This window comes from Panthera onca, chromosome B4 (genome assembly GCF_046562875.1).
Source record: "Panthera onca isolate mPanOnc1 chromosome B4, mPanOnc1 haplotype 2, whole genome shotgun sequence".
In the NCBI taxonomy this organism is placed as follows: Eukaryota; Metazoa; Chordata; class Mammalia; order Carnivora; family Felidae; genus Panthera; species Panthera onca.
The window spans coordinates 55,683,486-55,710,173 of NC_138345.1; the positions used below are offsets into that span (position 1 = coordinate 55,683,486).

Here is a 26,688-nt window from a genome sequence, read left to right on the forward strand (position 1 = left end):
CTTTGAAAGCTACTGCAGAAACTGCAAGTTATCGGTATAGATATGAAAAATTTAAAGAATTTAAATCCAATTTTCTTCAGAAATCACTAACTACTAACAATGTAAAATTGAGCTAAAGGAACCCCATATCCACAAGTATATATTCCTATAGATTGCCAATTGATCAAATCTTTTTGTTGTGATTACATTTTTGGTTTTGGTTCCCCCTCCACACCCCACCCCACCCCACCCATTGCAGGGTAAGGATAAACAAAATGACACCTAAAAGTGATTTGAACTAACCCTGTGGCTAAATACATGTTTCCTGTACAAATAGGTGTTTTTAAAAAAAATTGTATCTAGTCAGTACAAGGAAGATTCTTCACAGTTCTTTTTGTTCTGGAAGCTATATTTAATTGATAAATCTGAACTCAGATTATCTTTGGATTTGATTTTTCCCCTCTATTCTTTCAAGGAGTTGAACTATGCTAAAATTCTCTATGGAGTTCTAAAGTAGAATTTTAACTTAAACAAGAAAGAGGACCACAGTTACCATGTTAGAAAGTTCAGAATCTGAAAGGAGCTTATCTTTTCATCTTCAAAATATGAGACAAGATCTATTTATCTACATAGATAAGCAGGCCTAGTGATTTAGTAAAGACTCTATATGCAATGTGAATATAATACTATTCTGTATTATAACTAATTGGTATCAGATGAAATAACTGATAAGTACAAATCATTTAAAAATTTCTCTTGCATTATAAAATGTAAAAATTAGAAAAGCCAATTTTGTTTGAAATAACAAATGCATCACTTCTCAGAATAAAAACCTATGAAAAAACAGAAACTACACTTATTGTATATGTAATGCTATAAAATAAGGTATAGTAATTCTGAAAATTCTTATAATAAAAATTGCCCTGAAATCAGAAGAGAAATAGAAAATACTACCTCCCATTTTTCTCCAAAGATTGTACAGATCTATGTAGTGTATTGCTATTAAGAAAGTATCATTTTGCATTTGAAAATATGGCAGTATCTTTTAAGCACATAACAACGTTCCTCAATAATAACCAAGACACTCAAAAGACAGCTCATCCCTTTTTTACTTATACTACCCCCACCTAAACCTCTCCACACACGTTCTGAAGAAAATAAGTATTTTATTATCCATAAAAATGTAAACATTTTTGAAAAGATTCAATCGTTGCTGGAAAAAAACCTTACCAGATAGTATCAATATATCACGTGTGAGTAGTTACTTAGGGAAATACAGATTTCTGAAGATAAAACCTTAATACATTTGAAGTATAAGAATGGAGTATCACATGAAAAATTACCTTAATAATTTATATGAGATTACTTGAGAAATTAAAATAAGAGGAATATTACTCTCTCCCCTGTACGAACATGAAGAAACAGACCATGAGGGAATGAAGAATAACTCTTCATCTCAAGAGTAAGTAAGACTGCCTACAATGAAGAAGTAAAAGGAACAAGAAACTAGGATTTGTGTTCGCATTTCCCTCATTTAACCAACCTTTAGCTGGTGGAAAAGGATGAGAAGGAAGCGAATCTGAACAGAGCTCCAGTGGAAACTGCAGAAGTTCTTCATTATCTGTAGAGGCTTGAGAGGCAAGAAAAACACTAGTTATTTAGTAATGATCTAGTATTAATTTTTTTAATTAAGAATCTGGGATAATATATATTTCCCCCCAATCCAATTTATTCTCGTTATTTTCTTTTTGGTTTCTCCCATAGAAACCCTTCACCTGCATAATGTTGAGAGATGCTCTCTTCCCTGCTAGGACTGTTGTGAGATTTAGAAAAACTCCTAAGTATAAATCTCTTAGCATATAATAATAAGAACTCAATAACAAATAATAGCTCCACAATTATTATTCTACTTTTTGTACCATACTAGTTCTATGATACTTAAAACAGTTATTTTCTATCTTCTTTGATAAATATCTGAACGCAATCGCTTAATACATCTGTTTGACATTAATTCATGCTTTGCATGTAGAATGTAATCACCTTTAAAAATTTTAGACTAACCATGTATATTTCATTTAGCCAGGTAAGTCCTTAAAGTTTAGAAAGCATACTATTTCCCTGTCCTTTTTTTCAGAACACATAGCAGTTTTTAATAATGAGTTTCTTTGGAATATATTAAGGATGGTACTTGCTAAATTTTACTGGATAAAGGACAACTCTGAGAATGTGCTGGATACCAGGGAACCTTTCTTGAGAAGAATACATGATGTTTACTACATCAGTAGGTTCTCAGATGCCTTGAGGACCTCCCCAAAGACTCCAGGACAGAAATCACAAAATTTCTGCAGAATTAATATACTATAACCTAAGCCTAAAAAAAGCACCATTCTCTATGGAAATAAATAGCAGCAAACCACCTATTCGTGTGTGAAAAATACCAAGTCAGTCACATTCTTCTTATCCACCAAGTTATAAAGATAGAAAAAGTGACATATCTCTTCTTCAAGAAAAAAGTCATTTATTTAATCTACCTTTTTCACTGAACTATAATGTAGACAAACATGAATTATGCTCCCATCCATCACAGGTTTACCTCTTTGCAATGACTTTTCAACATGTGTTTTTGTGGTCTGTAAAGCCTGATTTTTGTCAAAAGTTATTGCAACTGCTGTGACTGTAACCTAGAATTACAGAAACAACGTGATTAGCAAACTAATCATTGCCACAATAAGTTTCTCACAAACCTTCTTCAGTAGCATGGAACAATTTATACTAACTGGCTAATTTGCTTTTCCTGGTTAAGACTCTCAACCAGAACTGCCAATAACTATTCAGATATTCAGACTACAACTGAGTCTGACATGTGTACCTAAACCTAGATATTCCTGCAAGAGCTCAAGTACCTTCTCTAAAATATGGGGACAGGAGAAATCCCACATAAGTACACATTCTATGCTAGCCATAGGATTCTACCTTTGGATTACTAGAGTTCAGAAAAATATAACATACATGGACTGATTCTTTCTAATATGTTTAAAAATATTATAAAGTAAAATCCTTTATACTTAATTCACTTATGGCAGGTTTATAATATTAAAACAGATCAGATAAAAGCTAGAATTCTTCTTCAATAATAATTGAAACTTGGGGTGCATGGGTGGTTTAGCCGCTTAAGTGTCCGACTCTTGGTTTCAGCTCAGGTCACAATCTCATGGGTTTGAGTTCGAGCCCTGCATCAGACTCTGTGCTGACTGCACAGAGCCTGCTTGGGATTCTCTCTGTCTCCTTCTCTCTGCCCCTCCCCTGCTTGTACTCTCTTTCTTAAACTAAATAATTAAACATTTAAAAAAATAATAATAATTTGAATCTTAATTACCTGTATTAATTCATCTTCAGGCAGAGATACTGTAAAATTTACATGGCAAAGGCAGCAGGGGATCATAGACCGTAGTTTAAAATACAGGCTCTACACAATAGGAAATATTAGCAATATCATTTCTTTTGATTCAAACATTTTTAAAAACTGATTTTTCACCACACACTGCATTATGGCAAAAGGGACATTTAAAAGAGTAAAACAAAGCTGGTCCACTTGTTTTGTGTATTCTTACATTAAGAATATTATTTTAAATATTTAAGCAGACAATAAGATTTAATCATAATAACCAATAAGTCATAAAAAGTAATATAGGAAAAAAGGCTTTTTTAAAATTTATGTATATACAATAGGTTCATATGAAGCTTAAAACTATGAAACAACTTAAATTTTATGTCATCAATAGTGTGGCATATTAAGATGGAGAGGACAACTTTAGCATTTTACCAGATGACAGAGTTAAGATTAAACTAGTATGTAAATGAAAATAATTTGGCCCACAACTGTGTAAGATATTCCAGACAACACATACACTTTCCTTTTTTAATTACATAATTCTTAGAGGAGTTTTAACTAAAATATAGTTAGTCAAAAGATTCATACCTTGAGCAAATTTTCACAGAGATCATTAAAGTTCTTATTAAGGGCTTGATTAGTCAGGTTAAGGCTGCTTAATCGGATTACTCTTACTGATGTGAACATCTAAATATGGGGAGATATAATAGCATGTCATTTAATATTTTTAACTAAATAGTGTAACAGTTGATAAAACTGCCAAATAATGAATAATAAATAATCTAGTATGAAAAGGGCTAATCCAAAAAAAAAAAAAAGAAAGGCTAACATTTTAATTGCAATAAGGAGGTCAAAGAAAAAGCATATATTAAGAAGGAACTCGCTAAAATCACATACATTGTATTTGTTTAAAATTGTGAAAGGGAAAGGTTTACCTGTATTTCTGATGTCCAATTATTTATACCAGGCATAATTTCTGTATTACAACTATAAAAGCCTGTTGAAATAAATCATAGTTAAACTATATGATAATGCTTCATCTATTTTTATGTTAAAGAGTAACATTTTTCAATTATTACATGGAATTCTAACTATAAGATCCATTTATTCTTTTTTCTAAAATACTATACCTTCAGTAGACTTTAGACCATCTCAATAAATTATCAGTTTGGTTTCTTTTTTTTTTTAATGTATGACCATAAAAGGATTAAAAATCAGTTCACCTAAATTTTTGTGGTTTTTTCTTTTTAAGATTTTATTTTTAAGTAATTTCTACACCCAGTAGGGGGCTCGAACTTAAAACCAGTATCAAGAGTCACATGCTCCACGTGCCTGGGTGGCTCAGTCGGCTGAGTGTCAGATTCTTGATTTCGGATCAGGTCACGATCCGTGAGTCATGAGATCGAGCCTCACGTCAGGCTCTGGGGCTCCACACTGAGCATGTAACCTCCTTAGGAATTTCTCCCTCTCCTTCTCTCTCTCTCTCTCTCTCTCTCTCTCTCTGTCCCTTTCCCACTCTTGCTCTCTTTCTCCAAAATGAAAAAAACAATTTTTTTAATAAAAAAAGAGTCACATGCTCTACTGACTGAGCTAGCCAGGTGCCCCCTTAGTTCACCTAAGTTCTAACATAAATATTTTTAAAGTATGTTTTTAGCCTTGGAGAAGCAAAGCACATGATAGGATGTGACACTGATAAAACCTTTAAAATAAAGTTACTACTGTAATAATTATGAACTAAAATACTGATACGTAAAACTAGTCTCATCTCAAAAGTAAAGTTTCTTCCACTCACCTGAAGGGGGAGGAACATCAGTAAGCAGAGAATGTACATCTTCCATAGCATCTGTGTCATCAATCTGAAAATAAAGATTAGAACTATTATGTAAGTATAAATACATAGTAATTTCAAACTTTAAAAAAAGAAAAAAATCATTGTTTTTATTACTTACTAAATAGAAAATATAAGAATCAAGGAAAAGTGGAGCTATTTTTTCCTAAGTTAAAATACAAAACTTGAAAAAGAAAGTTCTGACATCTGTAAATTTCTCCACAGTAATTATTACAAATACTTCTAAAAAAATATTTCACATTATAAAGTATATTCAATTAAGAAAAAGACAGCCTTCTATTAAGCCTTTATGAGGCATGTTTCAAAAAGCTTACAAAGATACATAAGCAATTATTATTTCTATTTTTATTAGCTAATAAAGAACAATTTCAAAAAAACAAGATCTTTCGTCTTAAATACAAAACTGCTTTAAAATTGAACTATATAGGGATAAAAAAAATAAAACTGAATTATATAGGGATAAAATTTAATAAATAAATAAATAAATAAATAAATAAATAACATTGACTTACTTAGGGATAAATTTAAAGGCACATCTAAAAAAATAACTCCAAACCCCATTTCTCTTATATCACAATATTTCATTGTTAATAATTAATAGTGAAAATATCCAGCTAAACAAAGACTGACATTCATCTGCATGTTGGGTGTCTTGACTCTCACACATTTCAACTGTCCCCTCACATTATCCTTGAAACTTCAAGAACCATTTTTAAACTTTACTTTAGAGACCCACCGTCATGGCCATACCTCAAACCGCTATTCCCCAAAACATTCCACCCCAGATCCAACTACAGTGTCCTGTCTGTTCCTTCTCTTACTTCAAGAATCTGTACCTTGTTCTCAGTTCTGCACAGATCTAAAGCACTTTTGTTCTCTACTTAGCCAGGATCCAAGACCAGAAAGATCAATAAATGCTCCAGATCAAACTTCAGGTAATGCTAAGAATCACCTGAAGAGTAAGATTCTTGGGCCCTACCTTGAAATTTTCATTTACCAGGTCTGAAGTGGGCCCCCAGAACTTGCATTTCTTCTAAGACCCCAGATGGTGCTGATGCTATAGGCAGTCACAGCACACCTGGAGTAACACTACTCCAAACAGTACCCTGGAGACTTTTACCTCCTTAGCCTGACATATTCTTTCACCAACCTCCATTTTTTTTTTCATTCTCAGACTGTAGAAAAATACGAGAAACAGGCACACATCCATACAGTTTGAGTTTTTTACAAATTAACACCCTCGCCTTAGTTCAGGCTTGTGCATCTTCCATGGCTGACATCCTGATCACATTCATGGGCATTGTTCTAGATTCTTCAAACTTCCAAACTCATCCCAACACAATCTACCATCAGCTTCCTGCTTTACTAAAATAAAGGCATCTGATTTTTTCTCTCAACTGGCACCTTTCTAGAACATTTATGTGTATCCTCATTTATTTTCCTTTCCTTCAATATCAAAGGAAGACCATCCTTCAAAGCTAACCATTTACAGAGAAGGGCAGAGAGAACAGATTTGCGAGGGAGGAAGCCCCACCTATCTTCTGTGTCACATTTATCCTCCAGGAAAGTTCTGAGTGTATTTTCATAACCAAAGTTCAATTATACCTTCTGAATTCAGTAAGAAAACACTACACTCAGAATTCACAGTACTTATCATATTACATGTAAAAAGGATACAATTATAATAACATGTTATAACACATGAAGCAAGTAGATATTATAGTAAGTGAAAGAACAGCATTTTAATTTCTTATTTAAATTCATTCAAGTTTACAAAAATAGCTCCAATATCTATCATTACTCTTTTAAATTTTAGCATCATTTTATTTTAACCCATCCATTAATTTTTCCAGAACCACCTGCATTATTGTATCTGGTGTTGAACAAAAAATACATTACCAAGTTCTGATATTTTCAAGTCAATGGTCATTTCTGTAATAACATTTTTAAATGGATTTATAGCAGTTGTAATAATACAAAATCACATCAATTTAGGATCCGATTGTAAAAAATGTACACCTCATCTTCCAAAAACCTTAATTAATTTAATGCAGTAATACCTCCAAAACAAAAGCATCTTTTTTCCCATGTGAAAGGTCCAATTCTGTAACTTCATCAGAGCTTTCTGACTGAGATCTTAAAAGTCTTGAGCGCTGTCTAGGTTCCGGGATGGGTGACCCTATAATCTCTTCGGATATCTCCTGAAAGAAATATAATTGCTTTATATCACATAAGACTGTCTTTTTCAGCTCTGGGGTTATTTTGTAAACTGTAGTCTTTTACTTCTTTCTTTTTGCTTAAATATAATAGACATATAACATTATATTGACTTCAGGTATACAGCATAATGATTTGGTATTTGTACACTTCAGTTTGGTTTTAAATTTTTATATTAATAAATATCTGTGGAGAAAAAAATCTGTAAAATATATTCACACTCTATATTTAATTATAACTTTTATGACTAATTAACCTTTTAGAGAGTACATGGATATTTCCTTTTATCACTAGTAGCCTTGATACACTAATCTATAACCATACACGACTATCATGGACATAGCAGGGCAACACTGACATCTAGTGTATAGAGAGAGAGGACACCACAACGAGTAGGGAATCGGCAGCCCATCCAGTTCATGTGGTATTTTCTACCCAATATTTAAAAGACTGAACAGTCCAGAAATCATTAAAAATGTAGTTCTCCAGACGGATTCTAACCTTTTATATCTTTTCTTATCCAGTGGTAATTTTTCAAAGTGTCACATAATAAAATGAGCAATATGATAAATGTGTGTATGTGTGTGCAGACGTAATACATAATATTATGCAGGGATTTGCTGTACAACTTGTTAAGCTAAACAAACTGGTAGCTACAACAACGATCTTTTTTGAGGTCAGTGTATGGTGCAATCCTATATGGGTTTGCAAGCTCTCACCTACTGCATAGCCAAAGATCAGAGGTAACCAGAGGTTCTAAATATCTGTTGGCTATAAGGACTATCAGGAGAGTGTGAATATGTGAGCACAAATAGAAAAGGCTTAGCCTATTGCGGGCATAACAGAGCTATGTTTTTTAAAAAACAAGGAATATAAGAAAATTTTTTTCAAAGTTACAGCTTTAAATGCTCATTGTTAGCACACACCTTACATAAGACTACCACCACACTTTCATAATAGCTACCTATAGAGTAATTTCATATTCATATCTCTTATTTGTACCCCAAATTAACTTGCCCTGTATAAATTTGACAGGGTTCCTATTATAATGACCACACAATGAGAAAGAGTTGCAGTTCAGAGGTAAAGCAGTTTGCCCAGGTTTGAAAACTAGTTTAAGCGATGAACCTATCTAGATCAGTTCTTTTGCTCTGAGTACAATGTTCTTCTCTTTGTAATTTTTTTAGTAGTTTAAAATTTGGTTATGCCTCTGCTCACTATGTCCTGGACCTAATAAAAGCAACTATCTGGTATTTAATGTATCTTAAATTTGTAATGAGGTTCCACCACGGGTACCTATGGTATTTTGACACCTTTAGTTGCCTGAATTTTCTCCATTTTAAGTGGTACTACACCCCTGCAATAGAAAGATTTTTCAATATTGAGGAAAAAAAAAGCGTATTCACTGCAGGCATACATTGTCTTAGAAACTGAAAAGACAAAATTGTAATATAAGTGAGTAGTGGCCTACTACACTGACTTTGTCAAATTCCGAGAGGTTATGCTGAAAGACTGTAAGGTATTCATTCACAATCTGAAACAGGAGAGACGTATTAGAAAATCCATTAAGTAGTCTTTTGTGAAATATGGTCCTTTTCAACACATGAAATCTGTGTAAGCTGAAATTTTAAGAATCATAACAGATTTATTCCCTCTAAAATGTACTTCTAAAACAGAAGTTCAATAAATATTTATTGAATAGATGAAGTGAGTTAATTCACATTTTCTAAATATGTCTCTGACTTTAAAAGGCTCACATTATTAAAAAAAGACATGTAAAAAGTAAGTGCAGTAATATGTAACAGGCCCTATGACAGAAGCACATACAAGTACAAGAAGAATATAAAGGAGGAGGGGTCAATTCTTTCTGTGAGAGGTCAGCATGGAAATACTTAGTTGATAAATACCGTTAAGCAAAAGAATTCAGCTTATATCATGGAGCCCTAACATAAAGCTCTGCAAATCATTCTCCCCAACAGGCATAAACACTCTTAGAAAATGTTCAAATATCAAAGCATAATTATAAAAAAAAATAATGTACTGCAAACAAGCAGTAAAGTGTTGTGCAGAAAGCTTTTATAGAGGCTATGTAAGTATTAATATACTAACACACGAATTTTCTCAGTGAATTTAAAGAAGCTCTACATTAGCACTGCTCAATAGAAATATAAAGCAAGTCACAGGTAATAAAAAGGAAATAAAATAAATTTTAATAAAATATTGTACTTAGTTCACTATATCCAAAAGATTACATTTTCAACATACTACCAATATACAAAACACTCATGAGATAATTTACATTCTTTTTCATAATAAGTCTTCAAAATCCAATGTGTATTTTATACTCACAGCACATCTCAATTCAGACTACACACACTAAGTGCTCAACAGCCACATGCCACCAGTGTCTACCACACTTAGCAGTGCAGCTAGTTGTAGGTCATACCTTTAAAATTCTTCCCAGCTTAACAACTTTGCTAGAAAGCTGTAAGTCGGAAGCAGGAATACAGATCACTGTCCCAGACAACCAACCAAAATTTGATAGTGTGTATAAAATCAAATAATAAAAACCACAATAATAATGTTGTTATCTAAATACTTTCCTTTTGCAGAAGTATTTCATTATCAGAGACTCGTAAAGACAAACAGATTCATTCTAACTCAAACACTTCTTTCTTTCAATTCAGACCCTGGCTGTAAGGCGTCCTCAGAGAAGGAGGCCCTGTGAAACCTACTGCAAACCTGGTATAAAAGACTGATTACAGAAGTGACTGGTAGGAAAATTCTCAAAAAGAAGCAAAAAGTGAAAAATGGTGTATCTTTCACATTTTTACCACAGATAAGCAATCTTTCTTTTCACTAAAAATGAACATTTAAACCATTTATTTAACTGTTCAGCAATATTTATCAAGAGGCTACTAGGAGGAACTGTCTGGGCCTCAGGAATACAGCCCCGAGGGGGCCTCATTTTACTAGGAGTAACAAGCAATTAATAGAATCAAAAACCTACTTCTTTGTGTTTATACATACACACACAGAGATAAAAGAAATAAAAAACAGTAAAACACAGAAAGGGGTTAGGGTTAGGGAGTATCAAAAATTGATGGGAGAGTATAATTTTCAAATCAGGCAGTCAGAGTCATCTCCCTAAAAGGAGACATTTGAGCATGAATGCAAAAGGAGGTGAAAAGAACGAGTATTAAGGAGAGCGAAATTCAACAGTGAAAAAAAAAAAAAAAATGTCCAAAATAAGACAACTCAAAAAATATATTAACTCCTAAACAAGAACTTATTCACAATGTATTTTACTTACCGGAGGATTAATTTCATATAATTCTTTATTCTTAGCAATTGTGTCATTTATCTTCTTTTGCATATGAGATATGTGCTGTTCGTAGGAGCCATCATTAGGAGTCTTCCCAGCAATCTGAATACCACCGGGCGTTGGTAAAGCAGCTAAATACACACCTGTGGCCGACTTGTAAAAATAATGGAGAAATAATAAGAAAAAATATCTAAAGAATAACAGTCCTTAAATTAGGAAAGTTGCCTTTGCCTTTCCAGCAAAAAGATCATTAGCATCAATGCATGCATTTGGACATGTTGAAAGAGCACAGAAACATAACTGGCAACAGGAATTGGTTGCTTTTGGTGTGAAACCTGGGTAGGTGGGGACAGCAGTGAAAGAAGGATTTACTTTTCACTGCACTTTAAAATTTTTACTTTATGATTGTAAAAAATAAGTTGCATTGAAAAACCAGTCTAGAAAAAAAAGATTAAAAATTGTTAAAAATAAATTTTTTTCATAAGTGAGTAAATGATTTACCTTTAAAGTGGCAAAAATAAAAGGGAAACTTTTGTAAAGCAAGTGAAGAAACTGAACTTCAGAAAGGACAGGAAACATACTCAAGATCACACTATCAATAAATTTGGAGAAGACATGTGAGTATATTTCTCACTCTAAACCCCAAGAACTTTTCATGATACCACCCTACCTCCATAATTACCAAGAAATAAAATTTTACTTAATACAGATTTCTTTTAAATATTTAATTGAATGACTATTAATTCCTGACCCTGTAACAATACTACATGCCATCAGTACTAGAAAACTACTAGGGGAAATACAAAACATGATATGTACACATACACACACACACACATACACACCTATGTGCATTTACAGTTAAATATGCTTATATAAGCAAAGCAAAAATATGTAAGTATGAACGTCAAATTGTTAACACTGAAGGAGTGGAATGCAGACAAGAGAAGACATTTCTCTTAAGTCTGGATATTTGTGCATTTTAAACTGTGTGCGTTATCATTCTTTTTAATCAATTGCCAATTTCGTGAAAGTCCATCCTAAAAACGGTATGATACTCTATGATGATGTCTGTGCAGTAGATGAGACTGATCCTCAGAAGCTCTCTCTCCTATTTTGCTCATTAGTGTCCATGACTATGTCTATGACCCAGTCTCTGATGTTCATCCTGCCACATGAAGCCCTAGCACACTATCTCTAGCACATTCTTAACTGTGCTCGTGAATGAGACAACAGTTCAGAGTGGTTGAGAACAGACTCTGGAATAAGACAGGCCTACATTTGAAATCCGGTTCCAGTACATGCAGCCATATCACTTCGGACAAGTCTCAATCTATCAAGGCATCCGTTTTCTCCTCTTATAAAGATAATATTGCATTCCTTCTGGGGTACCACAGTGCCAGAAACCCAGCAGGCATCAGACATCATCAGAGAGTCCATCAGAGATCAACTATCAAGGAAGCTACTCTTGGGACCTTGAGATTTAAATGCACAGGCTAAACCACAACACAAAGATCAAAATCTCAAACAGTTATAATGAGTGTCACCAGTGGTCAAGAAGGAAAAGATTGGCAAGAAAGAAAGATTTCAGGCAAGCACTGAAAAATTACACCAGCACCACAAGCTAGTTTCCTGGGGCACAATTATCAGAAGTGTTTGATACGGTTGGCACAGTGTTTTTAAATCTTTGAATCTAAATCAAGCTTAGTTCCCACAGATACCCACCAATAACTAGTATTGTGTTCAGGCCAAATTATACATTTGTAATTGCTAAGCATGTGAGTTTTTAGACAAATGAATTACAATGAACACTTTCTTCCCAAGTTGATCTAGATCTCAAATATTTTAATATAAATCAGATTACTTTCATTAATCATTATAAATTTCTCTTGTCAAAAATCATGATTACCTGATTAGTTTATCATCATTGCACAATTATTCCCTACATACAAAAATTTACATATTTGTAAATGTATGAACAGGAAATAAGTTAGCATTTTATCTGCAAGTGCATACTGAGAAAAAACACAAGTTCTATAAATTTCCTGAAATGTTTGTGCATGTCAGAAAGATGGCAGAGAATTCCAATTTGAAAAGTGCCAGTATCACAAACATTCTAGCTAGCAAAGTGTCTAAAGTATAACAGGACTTCTATAAATACTGTTAATCAGTTTCTATCTGATCAATATATATTTTGCAGGCATCCAGTTCTCTGGGTCTCAGACTACTTATAAAGACAACTCTTACTTTCCCCACAGACAACTTTCTAGTCAGAACACACTTTGTAAGAAGCCTAGATGAACATAAAGCTGAGATAAAGAGCTTTCCACCACCTCACAATTTATTAACACTTAAGAAACACATTCTTTATTGCATATTCTACTGCTGACCGCAGGTGCACATTCAGTATGAAACTTTATTCTCTGTCCAGCAGTAAGCAAGCAGTAAGCAGTGTTTCATATGTATTGCTTTATTTTCTCCATACAACTAAAGATTGTGGTCCTCCCCCTCAGAAGTGATTTTGTCCCCTAAAGGACATCTGGTAATGTCTGGAAACATTTCTGGTTGTCACACTGAAGGGAAGCTATTAGCAACTAGTGAGTAGAGGCCAGAAAGGCTGCTGAGCACCCTAAAATGAACAAGACAGCCCCCTACAACCAAGAGTCTTCCAGTCCCAAATGTTAACAGTGCAGAGAAGAAACCCTGTTAGCAATGCTAATATTTAGCATAAAAAAAAAATAACATATTTTGCACAAAAAATAATAAAGTCCAGAACAGTGACAACCAACTTAACTAAACAAGCCACACATGATAATTTTTAGAAACTTGACTATTGACATTATGGTCAGAATAGAAAAATACAATAATATAAATAAATTTTACCTCATAATTTTATTAATTTAATTTTAAATAATAATTCATAAATAAATGTGAAAATAATATATTTTAAAACTTATCACAAGATTTTTCACTTCTTATAATGTCCCCAACCCTTAAAGGTCTTAATGCCCATTTCTCTAGATAAGTCTTTTTAAAAGACTTAGAATTGCACAAAACAGATTCTACTACAACTATAGAAATTATGAAACAAAATCAAAACTTCTAAACTTACCGCTAAGCCCATCAACATATTTTCACCCACTGTGATCTGAATTCTCAGTCCAAATAAAGCATTCATTCCTTTCAGTTTTAGTTTATTCATTAGCTGAGTATGTACTTCATATTCCATAAATGGCAACAGATTACTGATAGCTGTGGCATTTGCTTCTGCCTGTGCTTTCTTTTTTAAACGACATAACCTGTTAAGGAAAATAATTTAGTCACTGGAGAGTATTCTTGGTATCATCTTAAAAAATGTCCAATTTTTAAAACTTTCTATAAGTGTGCTTAATAAAACATTGACTTGTGTCAAATGGGGTTTATTAAGTTATATCAATAATCTTTTCTGCCACTTTTTTCAATGTGTACGCTTTTGCTAAAAGTCCTATTTTAATAAAAGATAAAAATCTCAAAATCTCTAGAAATGGAAAAAGTATTGACCAAAATCACTAGAGAATATAATTTAAAATCTTAGGTTTTATAACTCCATGTGATCATACAATGAATGGATAGCAAAGGAAAGAAGTTAATTTACTCATTAAAAGAACACAAAACTTGGGGCCTGGGTGGCTCAGCTGGTTAAGCATCTGACTTGATTTCAGCTCAGGTCATATCTCTTGGTTCGTGGGATGGTGCCCCATGTTGTGCTCTTCACTGACAGTGCAGAATCTGCCTGGGATTTTTTCTCTGCTCTTCCCTCACTCATGCTCTCACTCTCAAAATAAATAAATTAAAAAAAAAAAAAAAAAAAAAAAAAAAAGAACACAAAACTTACCTGAGTATCTACAATGTGCCAGGCACTATTCTAAGTGGTGAGTACTCATCAACAAACAAAAGAGTCCCTTTTCTCATGGTTATACTCCAGGGGAGGGGGGTGGAAATAAGGAAACAAGATAACCTAGGATTATGTTTAAGAATCAGATGTCTGGGGCACCTGGGTGGCTCAGTCAGTTGAGCATCTGACTTCGGCTCAGGTCATGATCTCGCAGTCCGTGAGTTCAAGCCCCGCGTCGGGCTCTGTGCTGACTGCTCAGAGCCTGGAGCCTGTTTCAGATTCTGTGTCTCCCTCTCTCTCTGACCCTCCCCCGTTCATGCTCGGTCTCTCTCTGTCTCAAAAATAAATAAACGTTAAAAAAAAAAAATTTAAAAGAATCAGATGTCTGGGGTAGCTCCTGGGTAGCTCAGTCCATTAAGCATCCCTCTTGATTTCAGCTCAGATCATGATCTAAAGGGCATGGGATCAAGTCCTGCATAGGGTTCTGTGCTGATAGCACAGAGCCTGCTTGGGATTCTATCTCTGCCCCTCCCCTGCTAGCATGCACTCTCTATCTCTGAAAAATAAATAAACTTAAAACAAAAAAATCAGGTTTCTGAAGAAAATGGACTAGGTGAAGCAAGTGGCAATAACTAGAGAGAAGGCCTCACAAGAGAGATGATACCTGAGCTGGGATCTTAAAGACAAGATGGAACCAAGAGCGTTGGAAAAAGGCAAATATGGAATGGAGCTGGCATATCAGAAGAGCCAAAAAGAGACTACTACACTGAAGTGAAATGAGCAAGGGTGAGAATCGTATGGATGAAGGTGTTGGTAAGCAGGGGCATGATCATGTTAGGGGCTTGTGGGTCATGGTAAGGAGTTTGATTTTATTCTACCAGCAACGACAAACTCCAGGTAGGTTTTAAGTAGTAATATGATCCAATTTATGTTTTAGGATATCATTTACATTGCTACACAGAAAATGGAATAAGGATAACAGAATTGATGAGGGGATAGCAGACAAAAAGCAATTTAGGTGACAATGAGAGCTGAGACTAAAAAGGTAGCAGTAAAGATGAAGGAAAAGATCCCAAAACTGGCAAACCAGGCTATTTACACCAGTAGTTATCAAACTTCATCTTGAGAGCTCATTAAAAAACAATTACTAGTCCCCATGCCCAGAGTTTCTGATTCAATAGGTCTGGAGTGACGCCGAGAATCTGCATTTCTATAAGGTCTCTCAAGCATCATGATGCTATTGGTTGGTCTGGGGACCACATTCTGAAAACTGCTGATGGGCACTATTCCTTCCTACCTAAAACAAACACAAAAAGCTGGATAAATTATATATTTTTACAAATCGTCTTAAAAGCTGGGGTGCCTGGGTAGCTCAGTCAGTTAAGCATCTGACTCTTAGTTTTGGCTCAGGTCATGATCTCATGGTTCATGGGTTCCAGCCCCATGTTGGGCTCCACACTGACAGTGCGGGGCCTGCTTGGGATTCTCTCTCCCTCTCTCTCTGCCCCTCACATTCTTGTGCTCTCTCTCACCCTCTCTCAGAATAAATAAACTTTGAAAAACAATCTTCTTAAAAGCATCACAGGACCAGGGCAAGGGGTAGTGGGGTGTATAAACATAGGGAAATGGCATGAAGAAATTCTTCTGTAATGATGGAACACAGTTTGTGTCTTCACTATGGTGGTGGTTACACAAATCTGTTTGTGGGATAAAGTTGCACAGAACTATACATGTACATACAAATACATAAATGAATGCAAATTTAAAAAAGTATAAAAACTGAGTAAGGTCTGTAGTATAGTTAGCAGTATTATACCGATGTTAATTTCCTACTAATACTCTACTATGGCTGTGTAAGATGTCACCAATGAGAGAATCTGTCACCAATACAAATGGTATTATTTGTACCATTTTTGCAACTTCCAGTGAGCCTATCACAGTCTAAGGAAATGAAACACAATAAATAATAAAGAACAGAAATAAGAGAATACAAAAATATTTCAGATATTAAAATTATCAGTTAAACAGTCATAGGCTGTAACATAATAAATTTGGAAAAGAACAAAATAAAACTTCTAGAAATAAAAATAGATATCAAATATTTAAAGCCCCAATTGTTGGACTTATTACAATATTAGAGACAGTTGAAGAGAGAATCAAAGAACTGAAAGATAAGAAAGTATTCAAGATATGGCATAAACAAAAATAGAAAATTTAAGAAAGTAAGTAACATACATAAAAGAAGCAGTGAGAAAGTCTAACATTTTTAATTATAGTATCAAGAAGAGAGATGAAACATGGGACAATATCTAAAAATTTTCTAAAACACATGAAAGAATCTACAGATTCAAGAAGCCCAATATATAGCAATTAGAATAAAAAATTCCATACTTAACATTTCATAGGGAAATTGCAAAAAACCAAAAATACATAGAATAGCTCACACATAGCCTGGGGTTGAAGGGCAGCTACCTTCAAAGGAATAAAAGTTAATCTAATAGGTTATTTCTCAATAGTAGTAATGAAAATCTGGAAGGCAATGGAAGGGTATCTTCAATGTGCTGCAAGAAAATAAATGGCAGCCCAAAATATCTTTTAAAGATAAGTAAATATTTTCAGACAAGCAAAACTAGTTCACCAAAATAAATGGTCTAAAGTCTATACCTCAAGCAAAAGAAAAACAATCCCAAATGGAAGGTCTAAGATGTAAGAGGAAATTGAGCAAAAAAAGCAAAAGTAAACGTATCAGAAATACAGGCATGCCTGGGTGGCTCAGTCAGTTAAGTCTCTGACTCTTGATTTTGGCTCAGGTCATGGTCTTGCCTTATGTGAGACTGAGCCCCACGTCACGCTCTGTGCTGACAGTGCAGAGCCTGCTTGGGATTCTCTCTCTCTCCCTCTCTCAAGATAAATAAATAAACTTAAAAATAAAAACTAAAGGGGCGCCAGGGTGGCTCAGTCAGTTGAGCGACCGACTTCAGCTCAGGTCTTGATCTCTCACAACAAGGTTGAGCGACCGACTTCGGCTCAGGTCTTGATCTCACAGTTCATGGGTTCGAGTCCCATGTCAGGCTCCGTGCTTACAGCTCAGAGCCTGGAGCCTGCTTCAGATTCTGTGTTTCCCTCTCTCTCTGCCCCTCCCCCACTCATGCTCTGTCTCTCTGTGTCTCTCAAAAATAAATAAAACATTAAAAAATTTTAAAAATAAAAATTAAAAAATATATACATTCAAAAACAAAATTCAACATGATTCTGTAAAATAGCTTTGATGCAGGGAGGTTAGGAAAGAGGACAGTGTCAAAGAATACCATATTTGGCATAAAAAGTGGACAGAGCAAGGTATCATTCATTAAAATAAAGAAGGCTAACATGAAAGAAGTGGAGAAAGCCAGCAGTTCAATATGGAACAAGTATGAGTTGCCTACAAGACATCAAAATAGGGTGTGAAAGTATATGGGTCTGAGGCTCAGAAAAAAGTTCTGGACTAGAGTTATAAATCTGGGAGTCACAGACATATAGAAAGCACATCTGTAGGAGCTGATGAATTCAACCTGGAAGAGAGCTTTGAGAAGAGAGTCCAGACCCGTGGCCCTTCAAGGACCACTGAGGTCCTGAATCAACAAGGACACTGAGGATTATACATAAGGTAGGAAAAAGCAGGGGTGGGGGGCGGGGCACTATGAAGTCAAAGGAGTATCAGGAGAAGATGATCAACTGTGTGACTACTACTATTGCTGAGATGTCAAGTAAGAGGAAGAGAGAAAAGCATTTCAATGGATTTGGTAGCCTGGCAGTTGTCAGTGACCTAGACAGTTATCACTGCTTCCTATATGCCAACCACAATTTAGCATTTCCTACTCCAGTACATTTTAAAAGGAACTGTTAAGAGCTAAATTAAGTAGCAAAAGAAACAATACATAGCATTGTTCTTTAAAAGAAAAAAGATAAATTTCTAAAATGTATTACATATTCAATGCCCTTAAAGCAGAGTCACGTGCCTAGCCTGAAACAAGTTAATTAATAATCTTCATAATAACAGATATTTGTATAGAATTGAAATGTTTAAAATTGCTTTTGCATTTAAACTTATTTGAGTTTTATAAAATGGGTACTCTTCCTCCCAATATTCCATGTGACTAAATACAAGGTCCAGATAGTACTGCCCAGCCTGCCAGGTAGGAAACAGTACAGCAGACATCTGAAATAGATCTATTTGACTCCATACCTCATACTTTCTCAGGGACCCCAAATATTGTTTACACAAATATACCTTGCTTGAATAAGACAACCTTTTCCAATAACTGTTGCATCTGTTGGGAGGTCAATAGTTGTAAAGAGAACATCAGGAACTTTCTGTTTCCTGCAGTTATAGCAGTATGTGAGATGAGCTGGAAATGGCATATTCAGTTCGTCATATGGTATGTGGCAAAATCCACAACCTACAGGCAAATTTTCTTCTAGCCTATATGAATACATCAAGATAAAAAATGAAGCATTCTTAAAAAGTCTATGCATTTTTTCAAAAGCGTATGTTATACATATAGTACTAATGTATAAACTATATAACTTCTACCACTATGAGAGTTACGACAGTCCCACTATGACTATTAAGAATTAAAAATGACCATGAAATCAAAACCATACACTTTTGTACGAGAAAAGACTTATACAAGTAGCCATTGAATTGCATCAATTCATACGTTTGAGAATGTCCCACCTGACAAAAACCACTATTATTCCAAAGCTAGTTCATAAAAACAAATGGTTAGATAATAAGGGTGACATTTTCCTACTGTCTGACAAATATAACACAAATATAATCACCAAATATAATCACAAATATAATCGTGGGTTTGAGCCCCTCGTCAGGCTCTGTGCGGACAGCTCAGAGCCTGGAGCCTCCCTCAGATTCAGTGTCTCCCTCTCTGCCTCTCCCCCACTCGTCTCGGTCTCTCAAAAATAAAATAAACATTAAAATTTTTTTTAATTTAAGAAGTCAAAAATAGGCATAATCTAACATTTCTAATTTCCAATGACTTAAGAATTTGTCAGAATTAAACATTTCTGAGAAACCGAAACACCTGTGTTTCACAAACAACATAAACCACAAGTAAACACACAACCTTCTCAATCAGTAAAATGTTTGCTGTAGTAATGCTTATGAATTCACTTCAGAATGGTATTTTTTTCACTCATCAAATCTGAGGAAATTAGGGAAACAGAAATGGAAGAAGAAAGCTCCATGGAGAACTCCAGACATTCACACAGCCACACCTCTAGAGCTGTGGAAAGATATGGGTTCTCAATTCATTCCAATCAAAAGTGACCTATTAGAAGCTGAAACTTGGCAAGCGGACACATTAAAAAAGAGAAAAGAAACTCATACTGTATCTACTAGGAGTCAGGCTTCCTGCAGATTCCTTGTATACATTACTGCACTGAATTTCCAAAATAACCTTCTAAATCAAATTACTCCCATACATTAATTATTCTTTTGTTGGGATGGCATTCTGGTATAAGCAACAGGGAAATCAGATGCTAAGTAGAGCTGTGTGATCTTATACAAGTTATTCAATTTCTCAGAGCCTCCTCTATATAACCAGAATGACAGTATCTACCCAGAAAGGCTTTTTTTTTTTTTTTTTTTGAAGACTAAGCAGGAAAACATAAACACCCCCCCCCCAACACACACACACACACACACTATAATAAAAAGCAAAGAGCAACAAAAACTAGTTCTTGGCCTGAAACCAACCTGAGATACTAAGTGACTTGTTTGGTCACACAAAATACAAGGCAGAAGACCTCAGATTTTAATGTTGGTTGGTTTGAACCAAAGCCCATGTGTCACAAAGGGGCACAAAAGATTGAACACTGGGGTAATTTTTAACACCTTACAGAAATTCAAACATAAGTGATGCAATATCATAGGCATAAAAACAGAACTATTTAAATTCATGGAAGCATTTAAAATATGAAATATACAGAAGGGATTATCTCAATACTGAGTTTATAGGGAATGTTTTCTTCCTTCTACTCTCCCATACTTTCCAAATTTTCTCTAGTAAGCATAAATAATTTTATAGCAAGAAAAAAGACATTTTCCTCTTTTATAGATAGGGATGGTATCTGTTCCACTAGATTGGCATATAAGAGAATTCACTGTATCCATCCAAGCCACAATACCAAAATAATCAAGCTGCATGGGAAAGGCCATTTTTAAATCAGGCTTCTATCTACTCAATAATGAAATCCACTGACGTGAGAGAACTATATTGCAGCACTGTGACAACTCAAAATAGAACACTCTGACTTTTAATATACTTTAAAATGTTCCACCTTCTTTTTCCTATTTATGCTGACTTTTAATGCTCTGTAATATATTACAGTCAAAATACCTTTTTAATACAAACTAAAGAAGAAACCGACTAAGGTCTTCTATGTGCCTACCTGAGCTAGAATAACTTTGTTATACAGAGACTTGCAAATTTATACTAAATTTGATCACATATAGATTTTTTTGCTGTCTTCCTTAATACTGGGGGGAGGCAGGGGAGGGGGAGGGAAGCAAATATGCATACAGGGAAGTAAGGGGTAATTAAAATCTATATTATTCAGGTACTCTGGTACCAAACTAATAGTTTTCTGTATATATATATATTTGATAATTTCATCTGTTTAAGGAAAGTATTTTTGACATTTATGGAAGCTAACAGATTAAGAGATTAATAACTAAATAAACTAAAAAGTAATCTATTTTACCTAATAATTTCACTTTTACTTTCTCTTTCATACACATTAAAGTTATATTTCACTTTTTAAGAAACTTTTATATATAATTTTGTTACAATACAGTGTTTCAATTGTTCTGTAAATTATGAATTTTCTTTATGCAAATTGTTTCATGACCTTTTTCTGTTTCAGAGGTAGACAAGGGGGAAAGGAAAGGAAGAGAAAAATCAAAGGAAATTACTTCTATACTATAACAAACAAAAAATACACACTTGAAATTCTTTCACTGATAGTTATACATGTAACTTACCAAGATACTAGAAAAATTATAACAATGTGTGTCATATAGTGCAGAACTAATACTTCTCTGTTGCTATAGGTTACACAAAAAGCAGTGAAGTGCCTGGTCCTCATTTCTATATTAAGCCACTCTCATACAGAAGAACTATCCCAGCTCTAAAGTTACAAAAGTTAACCTCTCCCTTCTTTGCCATCATAGAAAATAAGCCAGGCTGCCATGACAACCTCTGTTCCAAACAGCCCTCCACGGTGCCATCCTGCAGAAATCTAGGGTTCAGTACAGCTGCCGTGCCGGATGCAGATAAAATACAGACCTCTTCACTATAAAAGAAAAAAACATAAAACAGTTAACATCTTCAGGCAATCTAACTTTGAAAAATGTTAAATATCAAAGTGATTACAGGGTGACAATTTAAATTCAAGTTAGACTCCACAAATATTAATGATATCATAAGATTATCTCCTATCCTAGGATAAAAAATAAAAATAATGTTATTAAAATGAAGAAGGTGGGGTGCCTGGGTGGCTCAGTCAGTTAAGCGTCCGACTTCAGCTCAGGTCATGATCTCACCATTTGTGAGTTCAAGCCCCATATTGGGCTCTGTGCTGACAACTCAGAGCCTGGAGCCTGCTTCGGATTCTGCGTCTCCCTCTCTCTCTGTCTCTCCCCTGCTTGTGCTCTCTCTCTCTCTCTCAAAAATAAATAACCCATTAAAAAAAATTTATTTTAATAAAGTAAATAAATAAAATGAAAAGGGTAAGAATTCTTTATACTTAAAAAATTGTAAAAGATAAAGCACAATATTAATGACAATAAATTCCTTTAAAATATGGTAAACCTGATAAAGACTGAATATCTCAAAGTAGTAACAAATTATTTTGCGGAATTCAGCAATAAACCATTAAACTGTATTAAAATACTCTTTAAATGCATACTAAACTTCATTAAAATCATTTTAAAAGTGTAACTATGTAATTATCGATATCCCTATAGTTTAAAGTTAATAATCAAAAGGTATCTGAAACAAATAATACCCAAAATATACTAAATGGAGCTTAAACTACATCATTATATGTATGATAGAAACCTCACTTTCAAAAGAATTCTTTGGAATTCTTTATAACGTATCACCTAATTTTAAATAATCCACAAAATTATTGAATGAGATCATACAAAGCAAAAGAGAAAAGTTGCAGCCTAGGGACAAAATGTTGGAAACAGCGTAAGTGGACCACAAGTCTGAAAGGACATGAAAGAAATGGTCACTTGATCTGTAACTGAGTAGAGAGAGACCAGGCTCAAAATGTTTAAGTGGGCACTGAGAATGTCAAGGAAGAAGGTGGAACCCCTGATGTGCTGAATTAAGGAGCTCTAAGAGCAGAAGTACATTTCAAATAGTTTATCCAGTAATAGTACATAGGATGGATCAGAACCAAAAAAATTAGTAAAGATGGGATTTAAACACAAGATTTTTTGAGGTCTGGAGGGAAAAAAGAAGCTTGTATCAGGTGAATTCAAACTTCTACGTAAATCAATCTAACTCATTTCTGTACACTCCCGCATCTATCTGTGACCTATTTCCTGCCGCACTGAATGTACACCTCTGGCCTTCTCTGCATGCTACTCCACTAGCCTTAAACACTCCCTTCATGCGTCCTTTCTTCATTTATATAATTCATACTCATCCCCTGAGATTTAGTTTAAGCTTCAGTTACTTCATTAACCCTTTCTTCCAATCTTACTTCTAAACTCCAACCCTCTGGGCCCCAGAGCACCCTGGGATATCTCTGCCATAAAATGTGTTCTACTTGTCATAATTCTCCAGTAAAATGTGAATCCAATAACAAAAACTATGTCTTTTAAAACCATAACCCTATGACCTGGAAGCATAGGACACTAAATCTATGAATGAGCTAAGATTATCTACTGGGGAGTAAGGCAGGATAAGCATACAAAGTTATTGGTTTAACAAGTATAGAATAGCTACAATGGAGACAGAAAGGTGCAAGAATACCACACATGATCCACAGAGGAAAAGAAAGGGCCCTCAGAAGATGAAACAGCATGGCTCTCCACATATACCAGAGTCTAATCATTTTTCTGTAAAAATAATGACCACCACAAGCACAAGAGAATTACCCATGTAATAGTTGACAGTAAGGATTAACCAAGAATAGGAGGTGGAGGTGCCTGGATGGCTCAGTTGGTTAAGTGTTTGACTCGGTTTTGGCTCAGGTCAAGATCTTGTGGTTGGTGAGATCGAGCCCCACATGGGGCTCTGCGCTGACAGTGTGGAGCCTGCTTAGGAATGTCTCTCCTTTTCTCTCTGCCCCTCCCTCTCCTCTCTCTCTTGAAAAATAAACAAATAAACATTAAGAGAAAGAAAAAAAAAAGAATAGAAGGTGGGCAGCAAAAGGTCAAACAGTTTCTAGATGATATCTATTATAAACTTTTCAAGGGGTTGAAAGTAGGGTTCATTGATGGCAGTCAGCAAGTCAAATCAGAGCCCAACTAAGAAACTGGGGAAAATCTTGGTTAAGATAAAAGCCAAAACAAACCAGGTATAAATGTGCAAATGAGATAAGTGAAAAATATTAAGTTGTGATCCGAGAGTGAAATTTTATAGTTTCAAATTTTTAAAGGGGAACCATTTTGAGCAATAATGAAGCCTAAAATATAGTTGAAAGCTGAAGGATAGAGGAGGACATGAGAATAAGAAGGTACAAAGTCAGGCTGTTAGAAGGGAGGTAATCATGTTCAACTGGAGGAGACAGCAGAGAATTAAGAAAGGCAGAAGAATGTTTTGGAGGTAGAAAAGTCTGAACTGTGGAATGGCATGGACTTTAAAGTAAGAGAGGTTGTTCAGATGAAAAGTAGGAGAAAAAGAAATGGAGAACTAGGAGTATGGAAGTCTTCCTAACTCGGCAGAGTTAGGAAGGATGATGTGTTGGCAGAAGAAAATTAAGTTGCAGTTAGGTAAAAAGAGTTTACAGACAAACTTTAAAGACACATTAGATCAAGGTTTCCAAATATCCCAGGAGAAAGAGTTAGTGGGGTCACAAACTGGAGTAAAGTAGGCCTAGAATTAAGACTTGCTATGTGCCAGTATCAATTCTGATTTAATTCGTCAGTAACCTTAATTGATAGATGGTTATAATTTCCATTTCAATGTATAAACTGAGGCTCAGAGGAATAGTTATTTTCTCAAAGTTTCACAGCAATTAAGTGGCAAAAATGGCATATGGACCTCAGTCTGATGTACTCCCAAGTCCACGCTCCTGGATCACTCCATAATTCTTCTTTTCTCTATATTTGCATAAAGCTTTTAACCTTTTAGATGACAATCCGTAAATTACAGCATCTAGAAAATCAAGTTATTATCATTTACCAGATGCTAGTTGATTCACTGTAGCCCACTACAGCATGACAGCCTAATGCTTTAGCATGTGATTTTATTTCTTGTCTGATTTCTGCCCACCACGCATCTCGAGTTTCTGGTTCATCTGAAAGATAAATTTTATATCAGTTCACTACTCAATAGCACATTGTTTATATGAGAAAGAAATGTTTAAAATAAACATGTTCTGGAAGGCAAAGACACACTAGTCTATAACAGATTTTAAAACTAACTTCACATGTTTAAAATGTTATTTCTCAAAATGCTTATTAACATTTTAATTTAATGCTACTTCTCACAAAATTTAACATTTTTAAACTTGATTGCTGGAAAATAAACCAACTAGTTCTATTTGCTTTATTACTTTAGGGGACATCTATAGGAATATATTTTATTAGATCCAACTTCAAATGTAGACCCAGAGTTTCCAGACTCTAATCCTAAACTGAGGATATTCTATGTCTCACTCACCTCGCTCAGTGAACATTGTGAGTCATATCCAGACATTTAATTTAAATTCTGATTTCATTTCCTGGTACCTATTTTTTATAACCCACTATATTCTAGGTTCTTTCCAAGGCAAAGATTTGTCAATGTTAAAAAAGAGAAAGCCATCTGTAGCCATCCTTGGGGGTCCTAAAGCAAAGTAACAAGAAATGAAGGGACCAGCAAATTTAAAATAAAGAGAGCAAATATGTTGAGTTTAATACAAGTAATTGGGTTAATGTAAATAAGGACAAATTTCAGGCAGTACACTGTAACTCCATGTATGGTTCTGTAAGTAAGAAAATGCCTTAGAATCACAGCATTGCATTTGTTTTTTGTTTTTTTTTAACACAGAGGAATCCGATATTGTTTGTAATGGAGCATTATAAATGGAGCATCTGGCACACATTCTTCCTAATCACTTGCATTTAGCTGCAAACTACTGGTGAACAGCAGCTGCAAATAATAGTAACATTTTATGTGCAAAGATGTTAAAAACAGAAACAGTCTATAATGGGCATATCCTAATTTGTTTCTTTGTGTGGCCAATTCCATTTGGGAACAATTTGGTATAGAAAAAACTTTAACTCTAAATAGGATGCTAAACTCTCTTTGTAAATTTTCCACATAAAAGGCACTTATTAAAACTGAAAATCAACCAATCCAAAAACTTCCTTTTTTGAATTTCAGTATATATCCAGTTTTCAAAATATGTTTTTTTTTTAAATAAGTAGAATAAGTAGAATTATACTCACTAGTAAAATACTGAAGACAGCAAAGTAAAGAAAGGTTAAAAGCTTGTTATAGCAGATATTTCTATGATGTAATTTTGTTTCCTCCACAGGGAGGAGATCAACAAAAGGGAGAAATGAGATAAATGTCATAACTACAAATGATGCCAGCCAGTTCTTGTATTAAAGTTTTGGATCCAAGACAGAGCTACCCTAAAACTTTCCTTCAGGAAAAAAAAAAGAAAAAAGAAAAAAGAAAGAAAAGAGAGAAAGAAAGAAAGAAAGAAAGAGAAAAAGAGAGAGAAAGAAAGAAAGAAAGAAAGAAAGAAAGAAAGAAGAAAGAAATGCAGACTCCAGGGAACTGAGGAAAAAGATCCAAGTATGAGATAAAATAAAGAAGAGAAAT

The 26,688-nt window shown here is 34.5% G+C and overlaps 1 protein-coding gene across 23 annotated transcripts in view; it reads right to left on the reverse strand.

The window, feature by feature from the left end:
- The window catches only part of C2CD5 (C2 calcium dependent domain containing 5), a 102,918-nt gene that overhangs the window by 17,688 nt on the left and 58,542 nt on the right, over positions 1 to 26,688 (reverse strand). For all 23 annotated transcript variants that reach the window (XM_078450030.2, XM_078450028.2, XM_078450025.2 and 20 more), the window contains 12 exons: positions 25,057 to 25,171; positions 21,893 to 21,988; positions 18,906 to 19,097; positions 13,874 to 14,060; positions 10,750 to 10,914; positions 7,280 to 7,420; positions 5,163 to 5,226; positions 4,306 to 4,367; positions 3,959 to 4,057; positions 3,356 to 3,445; positions 2,573 to 2,660; positions 1,523 to 1,609 (listed from right to left, as the gene is read on the reverse strand). In XM_078450030.2, the coding sequence (XP_078306156.1) occupies positions 1,523 to 1,609; positions 2,573 to 2,660; positions 3,356 to 3,445; positions 3,959 to 4,057; positions 4,306 to 4,367; positions 5,163 to 5,226; positions 7,280 to 7,420; positions 10,750 to 10,914; positions 13,874 to 14,060; positions 18,906 to 19,097; positions 21,893 to 21,988; positions 25,057 to 25,171 (1,386 nt within the window). The remainder of the gene's footprint in view (positions 1 to 1,522; positions 1,610 to 2,572; positions 2,661 to 3,355; positions 3,446 to 3,958; positions 4,058 to 4,305; positions 4,368 to 5,162; positions 5,227 to 7,279; positions 7,421 to 10,749; positions 10,915 to 13,873; positions 14,061 to 18,905; positions 19,098 to 21,892; positions 21,989 to 25,056; positions 25,172 to 26,688) is intronic.